At 34.2% G+C, this 19,341-nt stretch overlaps 1 protein-coding gene across 2 annotated transcripts in view; it reads right to left on the bottom strand.

Moving 5' to 3' along the window:
- Positions 1 to 8,044: 8,044 nt before the first annotated feature.
- The window catches only part of LOC117125536, a 33,326-nt gene continuing 22,029 nt past the window's right edge, over positions 8,045 to 19,341 (bottom strand). For both annotated transcript variants that reach the window (XM_033272058.1, XM_033272057.1), the window contains 2 exons: positions 14,931 to 14,960; positions 8,045 to 14,661 (listed from right to left, as the gene is read on the bottom strand). In XM_033272058.1, coding sequence (XP_033127949.1) covers positions 10,715 to 14,661; positions 14,931 to 14,960 — 3,977 coding nt within the window. In that variant the 3' untranslated portion in view covers positions 8,045 to 10,714. The remainder of the gene's footprint in view (positions 14,662 to 14,930; positions 14,961 to 19,341) is intronic.

The following is a 19,341-nucleotide window of genomic DNA, read 5'->3' as shown; positions in this document are numbered from 1 at the left end:
AGCTTTAGCATTTTTACACTAACGCCATCCGGACAGTTGCTTTGCTAGCCGACATTGATGTAAATTGTTTTCGAACAAAGTCTTCTGTGATATTAGGCAGAGTACATTGCCGAATTGGTTCAGAATAAGACAAATGGGCATTGTCCATTTCAAGTTCGCACGTGATGTCGTCACTACTTGCCATACGTCCTCCAATTGTAGTGAAATGTTCATTAAATATATCAGCAATTTTGGCTTGATTTTTTCCATTTTTGGAAGTGATTGTGTTTGGAACCGATTTCAGTTTATTCGGAAGAGCCTCTTTTAACTTCTTCCACAGCATGGAAGAGTCACCTTTGTTTGCTTTAATGGCTGATGTGAAATATTCATTTTTCTTTTTACGGATGCTGTTGGTTACGGTATTCCGTAGTTTTTTTTATGCGTCCCAATCATTTTCAGACTTAGATTGTTTTGCAATTTCATGAGTGCGATCGTGTTGACGCATAAATCGGGTAATTTCAACATCAAGCCAAGGTAAAGGTACTTCGAACGCGTTTGGATTTTATCGGCGCGTGATGATTAATGACACCCATAAATAGGGGAATGCCATAGGCTCCATGCCTCCTCAACCCTGTGACAGGTTAGAACATTTTCCCATGAAACATTCAAGAGATCGGGTTGGAAAGTTTCATTATCTAAGTTGTTAAGACATCTAAAATTAACATAACGACTTTCTTATTTAGGGATTTTCCAATTTTGTGTACCGTACACCATGTAGTGGTCACTAATGAGTACAGGTAAGACACCACTTTCATGTATTACCTCAGGCTTCGAGCTAAAAATAAGGTCGATCGTGGTTTGGGTGGAATTAGTGACGCGGGTTGGGTCGTGTATGAGTTGCGTCATTTGAAACAAATCGAAGCATGTGGATAAAAGATTGGTACTATTTTTTTTGTCTGATATATCGATGTTAAAATCACCAAGTACAATTATTTATTTGCATTCACAAGATGCTTTTTCGATAATTTCATTCAATTTGTCAATAAAGGCAATCGAAATTGAAGGCGGTCTATAAATAGAACAGATAAGTATAGGCCGCCTTTGCTTGCATTTAATTTCCACCCAGATGCATTCGACATCATCTGTTTCTAAGTTTTCTCGACGACTAAAAGTCAGGCTATTTCGTATGTACATGGCAACCCCTCCCCCGTGGCGATTTCTATCTTTCATTACAAGGGAAAAGTCAAGAAGATTAATCTCGTCGTTCGAGATTGATGAGTCACAAAACGTTTCATTTAAACAGATATCAAATGGATTTTTGAATAACAATATTCTAAAGTGAAAAAAAAAATAAAATGATTCACATGTACCTTGTCCTCAGATCACAGAATACAAGTGATAATTTTGCTTGGCTTTGAAATGATGATTCACATACCTTGTCCTCATAGATCACAGCATTTGGAAATTGAGTATCTTAGCCTTTAGATAATCCTAACTTTCATTAATACGTTAATTTCTTATAATTTTTGTTTTTAAATCATATTTTGGCTGTTTATTATAGTGCTTTCTTTAATCTCTTTGTGAAATAACTTTCTTGAGTTGGTTGATACTAAGATAGTTGTTACAAGTATTGGCATGGAAGCAAACAATCAATAAACATTGTGAAAATAAAACTGCTCTTACGTCATTTGTTTCAATTGTATGTGCGTTAAGGTTACATATAAACTACATAGCATAAAAGTTCTTGTAGCAGGTTTATGATTCTAATACAGATGGCTTGATATTCTGAATCTTCCAATGAAAAATTTCATGAAGAAGCAGTGACAAGGTCAAATAGACTGATAGGAGAGCAGGAATTACACATGAAGGTCAACAAATGTGACAGGGTCAGGGGTAACATTTCCCTGTCTGACAAGCATAGTCCACTTGTCCAACATAACGATCAGGTTGTTAGGACTAAAAAATATTTATTTGCCGATATGTGATTATTACACAGTTTTAACCGTCTAAACAATGATATCCCTCCAGGAGTGGGTCCTGAATGTTTCAAACGTGGGTGGTGGGGGAGGGGGACACAACATATTCATAATAAATGAGTAACACTAATTTCAATATATGCATTGAAATATTAAAATTTAGTGGCCAAACAGGGGGCGGGGCACCCATAACACCCCGTAACCACACCAGAAAGTTTATACCAGGACCCTGGCTGAAGTTCCAAGAGGCTCCTTTGTTCAGATATCCCGTTGGACTTGCTCAACCCCCATTGGCAAATTTCGGGAGAAACTGTCGAAAACAACTCTATGTTTGGATTCAGAAAATGTTGAAGGCCTACTAACCCTAGCAGAAATACATGATTGTTAATATTTCTTGTCCAGCAAATTTCCAGATAGGAGAGTATGGATCCGAAGACTTTTTGGGTGGGGCGTGCGTGCCACATCCGCATAAGTACACCACACACAGTTGGCATTATCAAGCGAGCTGAGAGCATAAAATTATTGTTTTACTATCATCATTATCAATATCTTATATGATTTTGATGATTCAGTAGAAACTTGCTCTTATCAACTAACATAATTTAGAAACATTTTTACAAATCGAGCGACAGAAGCAGCTGAGAGTCAAAGGAGGATACCCCACCGCAAAAGTGTTGGCCATAAACGATAACCCGTATCTGCATTCTCCCCCCCCCCCTTTTTTTTTGGGAGCCACCACTGAATATGAATGCATGTTAATTGAACCATGGATACCTCCATGATTGAACTACTGTATGTATTTATGGGATCTCAACATTTATAAGCCCTTTGCAAAACCGGGTTCTCACGTCAGGTCTTTGATCAACTAATTCTCTGGTGGCATGTTTACGTTAAACAGCATTTAACACATTTAAGTGAAATTACCACGTTAAGCATAGTTTTACGCTTAAACAGTGTTACGTCTGATACTATTTCACTAGCCTAAATATCTAGGACAATTAAAAATATTTAAATGTTGAACACGGTCAAAATTCTATTATAATATAACAATCTGTATTTCACTCATGATCATTGGGTATGCCAAATCAGCCAAAAAATAGGTAAAAATATCCGAAGTTTGTCAAAAACCCAAAGGGTACAGCTCATTGATTTTGAAGAAATTCAATAATTTTCCATTTCCCAGCAGTATTTTCATGAACCTTCCATAATATAAGAATCAGTAGAAAAAGACTAAGTGAAAATTCGTACAATTTTGATTTGATTCCTTCATGGTTTAAGCAAGGAGGTATTAAATAAATTATTTAATACAAGGCTTTCGCTGTTTCTTTAAATTGATAGAATGTGAGCTGCTAAAGTGTACTACTTCTACGTGTTGCCAATGAAACAGCATGTGTACATGGGCGATGTGGTGTGAAAGTGGCCAAACAATGTATAATAAAAAAGAAATTCTAAAATTGCTATAAAAGGCCTCTGAAGTTGTTGTTGCTGCTGCTGGCGCTACTTCTGTTGTTAATTTCATTAGGGTGATTATTATTATTACGATAATAAGCAATTAGTAGAGCTCCGCATAGTACACTAAAGGAAAATTATTATACAAAGGTTAGAATTAATGCTTGAAAAAATTGTTTAAATGCATTAAATCTAACTTAAGTATAATAATTTTGCGCTAGTGTACGATGCATACTCTACTAATTGCTTTATAATTCAATGGCCGTCTTTTAATGTTACATTGTTAGTTTTGATAACCAAATGTTGTAGCAGTCATCGGTTGCTATAGTGATACGATCAGTATACAGTATTTACATTTAGATGTGCCCCTGTATGGTTAGCCAACAGGACCATAATGAAAACGTTGTTGTCTTTTTTCTAACGCCGTTATGTTGTTCAATTCCAATCAATCACAAGCTTTAAACAGCGCAGAAAGGGCCATAATAAAAGTGCCGTACTCTGAAAACGCCGTAATTATAAGTTTGACCAAAAGGGCCATAATGAAACCGGCGTTAGTTTTATGCCGTCGTTCTTCAATTTCAACTATTCATAAGCTTGAACAGCGCCAAAAAGGCCATGATAAAAGCGCTGTTTAGTTTTATTTTAACGCTGTTACGTTCTTCAATTTCAACCATTCACGTCAAGCCTGAACATCGCCAAAAGGGCCATGATAAAAGCGCCGTTTAGTTTTACTTTAACGCCGTTACGTTCACTTTCAACCAATCACAAGCTTGAAACAGCGCTGAAGGGGCCATAATAAAAGCGCCGTACTCTGAAAACGCCGTTCACTGTAGTATCTGGCGCAAGGGCCAGATATTCAGCCAATCACATTCCTTCTTTGATTCATTTGCGCGAGTATCTTGGCGGCACGCGATTTTTTTCCCGTACGAAACATTTGCATGAAACTTCACTCGGGCCATCTCGGATTGACTCGAGTGAGTACGATACGAGGAACAAGATCAGACACTTCGCAATGTCGTGACGCTCGAGTTTTACTATTACTGTATTGCTCTTTCTATGTTTACCTATGGTAAGCCTATGAAATCTCACGGACTTATGGGATGTACGTGTGTAACTAACTGTGACCTTCTTGGATGTTATTAAACGTTAGTATATTATCTACAACAACAACAGCTAGTACCTCCTGTTATAAAGTGTAGATAGGTACAGTAATACCAAAGGCTAGAGAGAAAGAGGCCTAACAGGCTGAGATCTTACCTAGGCCCCTCCTTAAACTAGGCTAGGCCTAGGATCATAGGCTGACACCAACATACTGACATTGACGCATTATATGTAATTACCTTGGTCTAGCCTTGTAATCAAGAACCTGCCGATTACTATGCCTAGTAATAACTAGCTCATTTTTACATTCATTTGGTGCTCTGCCATTTTGGCAGGTCTTATGGCATCCAGTATTTTAGAGCTGCCTATTCTCAACTCTTCTCTTAATTTGAAAATAACTGTCACCTTGTTTCATTTGATGAAGAAAAACGCGCTTTTCCTTACTCTTTGTGCTTTTCCCAGAAAGGGTCTTAGTAGGCCTAGGTAATTATGCAAAACGAAGGCCTAACTAAAAAATTAAAATTGTCATAGTATGTAACTCAAGTTAAAATAACACTTTTCATTACTCGTGCAGCTAATCAAATATTATATGTCATTTAAACGACCCATTGGTATTAACATAGTAACATCAATGTATTTTTAAAAATAAATAACAGCGAGCGACGTTCTCTCAGAAGTTGTTTTGTATACGTTTATCTGTTGATGACCTTTGACCTCCTGAATTCTGCAATGAGATTTTCGGGTCGATTCAGCCGAGATGGCCCGAGTGGAGTTTCATGTAAATGTTTCGTACGGAAAAAAAAAATCGCTGGCGGCGCACACACCACCCCCAACTGATGCACAAGAAGAAGCAATGGGCCGCTCCGCTCTTTATGGCCTTTTTGGCCAACCTATAATAATACTGAACAACGTAACGGCATTAACATAAAAAAACTAACGCCGCTTTTATTATGGCCCATTTGGCACTGCTTAAAGCTTGTGATTGGTTGGAATTGAACAACTTAACGGCGTTAAAAAACAGACAACAGCGGTTTATTATGGCAGTGATGGCCTACCATTAGGCTACGAGCTAGGAAAGAGGCCTTGGTGGCCTCCCTGCCTAACTGGTGGCCGTAGGCCTACACCTAATTTCATTGATTGAGTCTTTAAAATCAAGCCAAGCGTCCACTAATTGAAACATTATTGTGGGGATAGGAAAATAACATTGGGAGTTGCAGTGATGACGTCACGATTGACTTGTACACCTAAGCATAACACTGAAATAATTCAAAATTGAAAACAATATATATTTCAATTTTTTTTTGTGTAAATCTGAATGAATTTATTCTCTACAAAACAAATACATAATAATTGCAATTATACGCCAACAGAAAAATGTATGAAAGATTTACTTGAATAACGATAAAACATTAAAATTAATATTGTTTTTTTTGTGTAAATCTGAATGAATTTATTCTCTACAAAACAAATATATAATAATTGCAATTATACGCCAACAGAAAAAATGTATGAAAGATTTACTTGAATAACGATAAAACATTAAAATTCAGATTGTTTTTGTTAAATGATTGAACAATTTACAACAATTAACAAGCTTTCCCAAAAATTCATATCATGCTCGATTACATGTGTACCTATATAATTATATGTTTATACAAGTACAAGTAGAGATGACTTATCTACCGGTTTACTGTTGTACGCAATATGTGAAAAAAACTGTAATGTACAAACCACATACATAATGAACCAGTTTAAAGCATAAAGTAATTATATAATTATATAATATGTAATTGTAATATATACTTATATTATATAATTATAATATATAACTATGTTATATTATAATTATAAAAACAATTATAAAAAAATGTATAAAATTGTCAGTAGTCATTAAATACATCATATATAAATGTTCTCTAGTGCAGAATTAATTCAAAAGGTATTCTATATTACAACTGTTTTTTTTTTTTTTTTGCATCTCTTTAACATAAATACATGAATTTTCATATCAAATACACACAGACACAAAATTAAGTCATTTACAACATGTAATATATAGTTCAGTATACCTTGTGTAATTGATAATGTAGGAAATGTTTATTCACCTTTAATATTAGACAATCTCGACAACAATGAAGCTAAAATAAGATTGACAGAATATATACAATTCAAATAAAATAAACTATCATAAGTTATACTAGTATAATCTAAAATCGATTAAATAAGCCTTTTAAACCCTAAATTGTCACATGTTTCGGGGGCTTACACTTATAAAAAGATTCTGCGAGATGCCCAACCATGCCCACTATTCTCATGGCAAGGGACATCTAAGCCCACGTCTGGCAAAATTTGGCGCTACCACTGCAAAAGGGTCTACACCTAACTCAATCCCAATGGTTTGGAGTTGAGTTAAAAGAAAATGTAAGGGTGTGGCAACTCAAAAATAGTACAGTATTGCGTACTCTCACTCTTAAAAAAAGTAACTTAATTTGACACTAAGCTTATGTTCTCACACAGCAGCTAAAGGACTGTTCTCCCAGAATGCCCAGTATACAACACAGATAAAATGGAGGAAAAAAAAACAAAAAAAAACCAGTCCTAACAATAGGAAGTTAAAAAAGAAACCAAAAAACCAAAAAATTAAAAAGTAAATGTAAATAAAAGACCGAAAGGTCCACTGATTATTAAAATTTAATTGGAAACATTAAAAAGACAAAGTCAAAAACAATCAAATTACATTACAGACAAATTTAACAAATGAGACAGTCTCATGGAGAGAGGATGTATAATGCATGTAAATGGTATGTGGCCTGAGGAGCCTGAAATACTGTAGCTAATGGAATGGAGGCTTGGTCTTATTTTGAATAACATTTTGAATAACAAAAATTATATTTTAAGTTGGAACGCACCACCCTTGAGTGCCGCCGATCTAAAGGCGTATGTTCACAAAGTAAATAAATAGAAACTGGGAATTTAAGTTAGTAATGATTAAGTAACTTGAAATTGTACTAACCTGAGCTCAAATTAACAATGATAATGAAATAATAGTTATTAGTGTAAATATTATTGATTATATAGTTGCATGGTATATTGAGCCCAGTCGTGTTTTACATTTTTCAGTTCCCGACTGACTGAAGACCAGGATATAGGCAATAGTCGTGTAATGTATAGTGAATCAACCGAAGTGGTTTATTTAGATGGTACTGACGTTACATAAATATAAGGTGCTCAGGAACTGATATATTTGATTCAACTTGTAAAGGCAAGCCTAAGCTGAGCTGATTTGATGGCGGCATATAAAATTGGATGCTCAGTTCTGTCTTGTACTTTATTACTCTTTATTATGTTTTATGATTATATACATACACAAAGGCCTATTTACTGTAATAAGAATGAGAAAATTTACATGACCATTTTCAAGAACAGAAAACCTTGAATTTTAAAAGACACCTCAGAAGTCGGGAAAGTTTGTTTCCCGGCATCTAGGAATCAAAACCCTTTTTTTCTTTTTGGGGTTATTTTGACCCTCCCCAACCCGAATGGGCAGTTCAATAATTATCTACGAAGTTCTTTACTGCGCATGCTTATGCCTGTGAGAAAAGGCTGCATAAAGCTTAAAACTGCATAAGACTGCATAACATCGATTGAGATAGGTTGTATCTTTCTAACTGAATAGGCTTTTAAAATACAATAACATTTAAAAAATGCTTGAAATTGAAATTATTAAGGCAAACAAATATTACTAGTTGCAATGTTGTACTGTATTTAGTTAAGATTTTCATGTTTGGTTTGTAGAATAATTGATTATATTATATTATTCTGTGTAATATTTTCAATAATACCAATAACACATGCAACAGTAATAATTAGAAAAGAATACAAACATTTTTTGTTCTTTTTTTTTATTGTTGACGTTTTAAACTTAATATTCAATAATTTGTTTTATGTAATATAATAAAAGTGAAACAATTTGTAACAAGAAATTACAGTTACAGACAAATTATTATCTTAATTAAGATACGCTTATTTTGTCAAATTAAGAACTCAATTGGGATGCCAAAATAGACATTAAAATACATCACAAAACGCTACAAACACCAGAGTGCCTGGGGGCCCTTTGTGTCCCCAGCGCCTGCCTCGGTCCTTCGGCCCCTTTGTTACGCCACCGATCCTACATTTATAATTTTCACCCCCCCACCCCAGATGGGAACCACCCTATGCTCCTGCAACTGCATAGTCAACGCATTTCAACTTTCTCAGGTTGCTAACTATGTAGTGTGGTGTAAATTCTACTCTAGGTCTTCTGATAGAGAGTCATAGGCCTACACTCTATTTTGTTTACTATTAAGAGTTAACATATCAAAAACAAATCTGCTTTATTTTATGAATTTATTATAACCAAGGAGTTACAGACAAGACCGCTTTCTCAATCGTTGCGTGTGAGAAACCAGAGTGGCTTCATACATGCACCGTAGAATCGTTCATTTGCAAGTGGGGTGTAAATACCGTAAAACTTTGATTTGAAGTACTGGGCTTCTTTTATTTCCCGAATTTTGGGTGGGCTTCTTTTCGAGGCTACTCTTGCAAAGTAAAGAGGGGGGCTTCTTTTCAAAATGAATTCCGTAAATTTTTGGAATTGCTAAGTTACATGCAAAGAATAGGAAACACAATAGCTTAGTATTATATACAATATGTACATTTATTATTAAAAACATAGATACATTATTATAAAAGAGAACAAAAATGATGGTGGTAAAACACAATTAAATACTAAGATATTCGACAACTTACAAAATTAGCTGAGCACACGGCTAAGTAAGTTGGATCAAAGACTGGTGTCCGAGACCGGCAAGGTCTATAGGTAAACTTAATAAACTACGGCAGACGTGTAATAAAGTTGATGTTAACTTTAGAACTTTTGGACTAACTAAATGATAGGATTGTACCCCATTTTATACATTTATGAACAGGATATGTGGGGGAGATTATTATGACATCACCACATAACTAAGATGAATTTGGGCTTAAGGATGAAGTTGTAGATGACATCATCACACAACCTAGATTTAACAGTCCCTTAACCTTATTTGGAATATTACCCAACAGGTAATTTGGCCAACAAAAATTTATGAGGGGCACTTTAGGGCGAACTTTGTACATGCACTCTACAATATGGCTAATACAGACTAAACTATTACAAAGTATATAGTAAAAATAACATAACAGTATTCAACATTATATTATAGTAAAATAAATGTATTAGGCATAACATAACAACTACTTAAAAAAAACAATAAATAGGACCACCTGTAGCATTGAGTGTATAAACTGGCATTAAATTTATTTATTTATTTATTCAGGTATAAAAACATTTTAAAAAATAGTCGGCAGTACAAACGATTGAATTTACAATAAGAAACAATACACAAATGGCACAAAACTTCAAATATTAATAAAAAAAAAAAAAAACAATAACAAATTCACAATTCAATTACAATTAAATTTAAAAAAAGAAAAAATACAATTTAAAATCTATAAAAATAGAATAAACATGTTATATTTTCATTGCAGATTTTTTGGGCTCAGTACGGACTCCAAAAGTATGCATTATCATAAACCACTAGGAATAGAAAAAGGGATCATATTTTATATTATATATGTACAAAATTTTCAATTCAATTACATTAATTACCAATAATTAAAAAAAAAACTATTATTTACAAAATTATTAAGATTATCAAATCACAAAATCTAATCTGATTATTGTAGTCAAAAAGACATATAAAATGTTTAAATTAAATCACCTAAACTACTGCATAAACCAAGCATGTTTAAACATTTTTTTTTTCCCTTTGAAATTTATGTACAGTGTATGTATTTAAAAAAAAGCCCATGCTATCTTGAAAAGAAGCCCATGGGCTTCTATTTGAGACTACTTTTGTAAACTGAAGAGGGGGCTTCAATTCAAGACGGGCTTCTTCTCAAGGTTAGGCCCATTGAGCTTCTATTTGAGGTTTTACGGTATGTTTTTACTACTATTAATAAGCGTGAAATCCACGTAAATAAATGTTGTTTTATCAAATGTAAATATGATTTAGCTTTAGTTAATTGCAAAATTCGATAGATTTTGATTATAAACAATGTTTAAAATACAAGTTTGTCATTTTGTTTTAGTTCCCTGGTAAATCAAGGAGAGCTATTTTTTGCTCTCAGATTGTGTTGAGGAGCGCCAGCGCAATGGCGCTCCTTATAAAATGAAGGTTTGCAAATGAACCATCAATGCTGTTGAGATTATTATCACTGATATTAAGCTCATCTAATTCTAAATTAACTCCTAGACTGCAACACTCTCTGATCATATCATTTATAATATGACCTGATAGATTGCAATTACTTATGTTAAAATTACTCATTTTCGGAGCAATAACCATTAAAGATGACAATAATGAACCATCAATGTTACTGAGATCATTACCATTAATATCAAGCTTCTGTAATTCTAAGTTAACTCCTAGACTACAACAATTTCTGATCATATCATTCATAATAGCACCTGACAGATTGCAATTACTCATGTTAAGTTTACTAATTTCTGGAGCAATAACCAACAAAGATGATAATAATGAACCATCAATGCTGTCGAGATTATTACCATTAATATCAAGCTCCTCTACATTTGAAGTTACTCCTCTTCCACAACACTCTCTGATCATATCATTCATAATAACACCTGATAAACTGCAATTATGCATGTTAATTTTACTCATTTCTGGAGCAATAACCAACAAAGATGATAATAATGGACCATCAATGTTACTGAGATCATTACCATTAATATCAAGCTCCTCTAATTCTAAGTTAACTCCTAGACTACAACAATTTTTGATCATATCATTCATAATAGCACCTGACAGATTGCAATTACTCATGTTAAGTTTACTAATTTCTGGAGCAATAACCAACAAAGATGATAATAATGAACCATCAATGCTGTCGAGATTATTACCATTAATATCAAGCTCCTCTACATTTGAAGTTACTCCTCTTCCACAACACTCTCTGATCATATCATTCATAATAACACCTGATAAACTGCAATTATGCATGTTAATTTTACTCATTTCTGGAGCAATAACCAACAAAGATGATAATAATGGACCATCAATGCTGTTGAGATTATTACCACTGATATCAAGCTTCTTTAATTTTGAAGTTACTCCTCTTCTATAACACTCTCTGATCATATCATTCATAATACCACCTGATAAACTGCAATTATGCATGTTAATTTTACTCATTTCTGGAGCAATAACCAACAAAGATGATAATAATGGACCATCAATGCTGTTGAGATTATTATCACTGATATCAAGCTTCTTTAATTTTGAAGTTACTCCTCTTCTATAACACTCTCTGATCATATCATTCATAATACCACCTGATAAACTGCAATTATTCATGTTAATTTTACTCATTTTTGGAGCAATAACCAATAAAGATGATAATAATGAACCATCAATGCTGTAGAGATTATTACCACTGATATCAAGCTTCTCTAATTTTAACTTGATTCCTCTGTCACAATTCTCACTGATCATATCATTCATAATAGCACCTGACAGACTGCAATTATTCATCTCAAGTTTACCCATTTCTGGAGCAATAGCCAACAAAGATGATAATAATGAACCATCAATGTTGTTGAGATTATTATCATTAATATAAAGCTTCTCTAATTTTGAAGTTGCTCCTCTTCTACAACAATCTCTGACCACATCATTCATAATACCACCAGAAAGACTGCAATTATTCATGTGAAGTATAATCATTTCTGGCGCAATAACTAACAAAGATAATAATGAACCATCAATGCTGTTGAGATTATTATCACTGATATCAAGCTCATCTAATTCTAAATTAACTCCTAGACTGCAACACTCTCTGATCATATCATTCATAATACCACCAGAAAGACTGCAATTATTCATGTGAAGTATATTCATTTCTGGGGCAATAACCAACAAAGATAATGAACCATCAATGCTGCTGAGATCATTACCACTGATAACAAGTTCCTGTAATCCTAACCTGACTCCGCTACTAGAACACTCTTGCGTCACCTCATTCAGAATAGCGCCTGTAATACTATTTGGCAAGCACTTCAAAGTATGAAGTTTTGGTGCATTAGTAAGCAGATGAACTACATATAAATCAGTACTTGAGCCAGACAACGTACAGACTCTTATATCATACTTCAAGTGCAGTTTCTGACATTCTGTTGTTAGGTATTTAAAATCATCATTAACACATATTTCATTTATTTCTTCGAAAACCTCTTTGTGGTGTGGCACAGCAATTAATATGTGGGCCAGTGTTGTGCCTTTTTCTTCAGATGACATTTCTTTACAAAAAGATTTAATGCGAGTTTCCACATCAATTCCACCACAAGATCCTAATCTAATATTATAAAATCGTTGCATAATGTGGATGAAATGCTCGTTTTGAATGTCTACATCAGGAATGATGTGATGGATAAATTTTCTTAGTGATTTACATATTTCATTTATGTGTGGCATAATTTCTAATTTTTTTTTAGTCATATGATCAATTAGTGTCTTTTCTACAACAAGCCTGTGCTCTATTTTTACAAATTCAAAATATGCCATTAAAGAGCGATATGTTGACAGACTATTTGTTATCCAATAATTTAAAAACATGCCAGCACCAGTTCCTAGAAATCCAATTGCAAACTCTTTTGCAGTGTGTAAGTGTTCATTTTCTCTTATAATCTTCCACTCATTATCATCCAATGGCTGCAGTAACCTTTTCATGTCCTCTGAACATTCACTCTCCAATCCTGCGGCCTGACATAATTTGCATAAGTAAAACCCTACCAATGACTCTACAATTAACTTGTGAGGAGCTGTAAAAATCTCTTCAAAATCAGATTTTAGGGATGGTGAATCTTTGTACACAAATCCCAGTTTTATTGCTAAGGCAACTATTTCTTCTTTTTCTTTAAAATTTTCTTTGTTTATAGAAAGTTTGTTTATTTTTAAGCCATTATACATACACTTTCCTAACAGAAGCATTGATTCAACATACTTCTGTGGAATATTTTTAAATATTGAAATTTTCTTCTCTTTAACATGTTGTTTGTCAATAAACTGATTCAAGATGGTTCTAAAAATCTCTTTAAATAGATCAGCTTTATCAGCTGGAAGGTGTTGCCTTTCTTCCCACATAATGCATACTGATAGAAGCAACATTGGATTTTTACACATTGATATGACATCCTTGTGTTTATCTGTACATGATCCTGAAATCCAGGAAAAGTAATTTGACATAAGAACTCTATGGACCACTGAAGTTCCACACATTGATATGTCATCCTTGTGTTCATTTGTATCTCCTGAAATATTTAACTCTTTCAAGAGCGCGTCTCCTAATGCAGGTTCTCCAAAATACTTAAAGTGTTTTCCAATGTAATTTGTTATATTACCAGCATTGAATCCATTCACTTTCACGTGTATGCTGCTCTCGTTAACAAACTCATCTATTTTTTTGTCAGATCTTGATGTAAGTATTACTTTGCATTTAGGCATATTTTGCTTTTTGAAAAAGAGTATTGGACTCTTACTACCATCTTTCAGTTCATCTAATCCATCCAACAACAATACTATGTCATTATCATGATTCCAAATATATCGTTTTATTAAAGGATCTTGACTAAGATTTGTTTTAAGACAAAAATCTTCTACGTCTATTTGTTTTAAAATACCATCCAAAACACTTTCGCATTTGTCAATAGAGGATATATTGACAAGAAAGACTATTTTACCTTTGAAGGTTTCATCTGATTCATCTGTGGCCCAGTTGTAAGCTATGTACCTGAGAAGGGTTGATTTACCAATACCGCCCTCACCTTCTATTAGAACTTTACAGGCTGGCGTGAGTTTGATAATATTCAAAACCTCCTCCAAAGTTGTTGGTTTGGTATCTTGCTTCTTTCCATTTTCTTTGAGTAGGTCCAGATCAGTAAACATGTGGGCAATGTCTACTTGGTATCTAGTATTCAAAGTTGCTGGTGTGAACCGGGTGGCATTACGGCACAATTGCTGTTGAGACCATAGTAGATATTGTTTTATAACATCATCTGAAAAAGAAAAAAATATAAGTAATTTTTAATGAAGATCTTTCATTAATTTTTTTTTTGCCAAAAAATTGAAAATGTAATTCAATAAAAATATTGTTTATAACGGCAAGCTTTCTATAGCACCGTATACTGGAATATTTCAGAGCGCTTTTAACATTACATAAAAAGTAGGTTTTGTATTCATAATTACAAAAATAATACTAATGATAAAATACTAAAACAGTCAGCAATTTGTAAATTGTAAACAACAATAGTAATAAAATTTATACCTTCATTTGCTTGTTTTGATGCTGCACTGTCTGTAAAGAATATTCAACAGAAGATCGCATTAAATATTGCTAACATGTGGAAAAAAAGATTGGGTTGTTTGTCAAGTAATTACATCGGAGCATTGCATTCCATGCCAACAAATTCATGACACCATGGGTCATAGATTTTTTATTCATGAGAAATGAAAAACCTTTAAATTTGAGACTTCAATCCTTATTTGTTTTTTTTTCCGTAGCGGCAGTCTGAATTTAAGTGGTTTGGCATAAAATAATGCGCCGAGAAATTAATATTGATTTTCATATGCTAATATCTACAGCTGTACAACCCCTATATTCATGAGAGTTTGTGTCATAGGATGACTTTTAATTAATGCTGAATCCAAATCTGTAATCAGAAAAAATGTAGCAAAGGTCCGAAAATGGGGGAAAAAGCTGTCTGAACCAATTTTCGGGAGGCCATAACACGAAAGTAATACTTTTTTAATCTCCAAAATTTGAGGAATCATGCCTCACCATTAGCACTCCCCATATATGCAGTTATAAACTTTTTTTGGCTAAGATACAGACATCCAAAAAGCTGAAAATTGTTGTTAACGACAACTCGACCCCCGAAAACTATGACACCAGCAATATCGTAGCAAACATTCCTTGACACAATGTTGAAGATGTATCCCTAATGAAGTTATATAACAATTGTCAATATAGTATCAAAGTGTGTTCTATACTAAACCAGAACCCTGTGGGTGTGTATGTTCCTTTGTACGCAACAACTAAATGCAAATTAATAGTGTAAGCACATAACTGCGCTGATTAGTAGCTTCAATATTATGGAATTCTCCCCAGGGAGCTGAGTATGTGTTCCATACGTGTTTGATTCAATGACCGGGGTAGTAATGTTAAGCACTTAGAGGCTTTATGCATGAAGCACTATACAAGACTGACATATCATTGTAGGCCTAGACTATGTACAGTATTCAAATTTTTCTTTCTCCCCACTTCTTGTGCGCACGATATCTCAAAATTCCCTTGAGCTACGTACATGCATGCTTCAACGAACATTTGGCTTGGCATGGAATAGTCAATGTGACCTGTTCAATGTGCACAGTCATGCATGACGTCATCTACGCGCAATTTTACGTGTTTCACATTATTGATCATATCATCATAACCAATTGTCATTTCTAAATCATATGCAGTGGGCATAAACTTCAGGTCAAGGTTGAATGTCACGCACCGAAATATTTCATGTGCACGCCATAACGCATGCAAAATTTCAAAATGCTCAAAATTACTTTTTGACTAAATTAGAGCACGTTTCAGGCCATTTTGAGCATTTCAAATTTTTTTGAAATTTTCCACTACGCGCACGCATTTTTGCGCATGCAGCATGTACGGAAGCTAGACATTAAGTTTTTTCACATATTTTGGGTTCCTGACATTGTTTTCACAATTTTCCATTCTTTTCAGTCATCTTATGGCCAATAGCAATGCCGTACGCACGCATCAAACATAGTGATCTTTGCGCGCGTTTGTGCTGATATACAGATTGTGACGTCATCATATTGCCATCTGAATTCAATAAAACTGAATTTTAGCTATGACATCATTTTTGAAAATACGCATTTAAGCGTATCTCGCTTATCCTTTATCAATTGTCTCTTAACTTTTGGTATGTTATAGCTGAGACAATTCTCTTTCATATGAGACCTCTTTTTACATTTTGATGACGTCATCGTGGTCAAAATAAATGTTTTTTCTGACCCCTCTCATCTTTCTTTCCTCAAAACGTTGATGACCCCATAACATCTTAACCATTCGTCATTTCTGAATCATATTATTAATTTTTCGTTCGCACTTTCAAGCGTGCACGTACACGTGCGTCAAAATATATATGTTTAAAATCATGAATATTTTTTATCAGTTATAGCTCCCTAGGATGAAAGGTGACCCCCAATTTTTATTACATATTCTGAAAGCGCATGAGTTGTAGATATGATTTTATAGATCACTATGACTGATCAGACATTGTGGCGTCATCATATTGCCATTTGAATTAAGAAAAAAACTGAATTTTTATTTACGACGTCATTATTTTTATACTCGTTTGAACGTATCTCGCTTATTCTTGATTGATCGTCTCCCACCTGTGAGTATGTTTGTTATAGCTGAGACAATTCTCTTTCGGAAGTGTCTCTTTATTTTTTTTTGATGTCATCATGGTCAAAAAGAATGAATTTTTGGAACCCTCTCATCTCTCTTTCTTCAAAATTGTCAAAAATCACTGTATTTCGACGCTATCAGACTGACATAGTACATATGAAGGGAAAATTTGTGTGGCATTACCAACCAAGAGGCATTTTTACATTACACTTGACAAGGTTCAATTTCGTGTGCCATTACTGTCCACGCACACGTCGTGCGTGTGCGACAAAATTTGGAAATTATCAATATCTCACTTCAGATAATTTAAAGCACGTTTTAGGGCTTTTCAGCATTGCAAAACTTTCCATAATTTCCCCATGCAAAGCACGTACTGAAGCTGGAAATTCTCGACACTGTATTCATATCAGGAGTTAACTTTTTGTGCCACTAACATGCGCACAGGCGTCAAGACGTCCGTGTACGCAAGCGTAAATCTTTTCAAATGTTTAAAATTACACTTTTTTGAAAACTAACTAGAGCAGATTTTAGGCCATTTTGAGAATTTTAAAAGAATTCAATTCGCACCGCTTGCGCTTCCTGAGGGTCAAAGTGCGGCGGATCACCAAACTCGTCCTCAGTGACGAGTTCAAATCTAGTTATCACATTATAATTATCAGAATAGGATATTTAGTAGTCATATTTAGATGTGGAACACATCTGTTAAAACTCTACGTGGATACACAGTCAAACAAGTATCATCAGCTATAAAAGAATTGGATGTTAGCCATGTAAAAAACGTGATTGTTCATGTGGGAACAAACGATTGCAGTGATATAAACTATAACAAGGATGAGCTACAAGAGGATTATAAAGAACTTGTATCAAGTCTACAACCAAGAATATCAGGAAAGGTGTATTTGTCTGGAATTTGCCCCCGACTTGATGACCGCTCTATTAACATGCGTGTGTGGGAAGCTAATGACATGCTCAAATCCAGATACAGTAATTTCATTGACAACTCTAAAGCCTTCCTATGTAAATATGGTTTGGATGCATCTAAGTTTGTCTATCATTGCCTTCACCTTAACAAATATGGAACTTTCGCACTGATTAAATGTATCAACTCAACTGTTCAAATATTAAAGCCACAAAGCAACTTTCAACAGGAAACATCCTCATCATCAACTCACTGTCAATACTGCGGTGAAAGTGGCCATACTCGCCGTGTTTGCCGCCATGGAAAACCTGTAATTTGCTGGAAATGTAACACTGTAGGACATAAATCAAAATTCTGTGGAAATCGACACTGAAATGAAGGCAAAGAAGATGAAGCCGAATTATCAGTATTAAATGAAAGTGAATCCCTAAACTTACAAATGTTGTTTACTTCAAACCTTACCAAATATGAACACTCTGATATTCTAACTGAACGTTAATTGTGCTGTATTTGAAAAGAAAGGTCTAAGTATCTTAGGCATTAACATAGTAACACTTACAGGAAAATTTGACAGTTTTAAATATCTAATTCAGAATAATTCTATTGACATAATAGCATTGAATGAAACAAGACTTAATAACACTATACCAAATTTAGATGTTAACATTGAGGGCTGTCTCTTATACACATCTAGATGTGTATAAGAGACAGCACTATGACTGATCAGACATTGTGGCGTCATCATATTGCCATTTGAATTAAGAAAAAAACTGAATTTTTATTTACGACGTCATTATTTTTATACTCGTTTGAACGTATCTCGCTTATTCTTGATTGATCGTCTCCCACCTGTGAGTATGTTTGTTATAGCTGAGACAATTCTCTTTCGGAAGTGTCTCTTTATTTTTTTTTGATGTCATCATGGTCAAAAAGAATGAATTTTTGGAACCCTCTCATCTCTCTTTCTTCAAAATTGTCAAAAATCACTGTATTTCGACGCTATCAGACTGACATAGTACATATGAAGGGAAAATTTGTGTGGCATTACCAACCAAGAGGCATTTTTACATTACACTTGACAAGGTTCAATTTCGTGTGCCATTACTGTCCACGCACACGTCGTGCGTGTGCGACAAAATTTGGAAATTATCAATATCTCACTTCAGATAATTTAAAGCACGTTTTAGGGCTTTTCAGCATTGCAAAACTTTCCATAATTTCCCCATGCAAAGCACGTACTGAAGCTGGAAATTCTCGACACTGTATTCATATCAGGAGTTAACTTTTTGTGCCACTAACATGCGCACAGGCGTCAAGACGTCCGTGTACGCA

This window comes from Anneissia japonica, unplaced genomic scaffold (genome assembly GCF_011630105.1).
Source record: "Anneissia japonica isolate Jap-2015-1 unplaced genomic scaffold, ASM1163010v1 scaffold7731_len1735946_cov199, whole genome shotgun sequence".
NCBI classification, from domain to species: domain Eukaryota; kingdom Metazoa; phylum Echinodermata; class Crinoidea; order Comatulida; family Comatulidae; genus Anneissia; species Anneissia japonica.
Note: the sequence above shows the minus strand (reverse complement) of the source record. Positions and strands in the feature narration are given on the sequence as shown.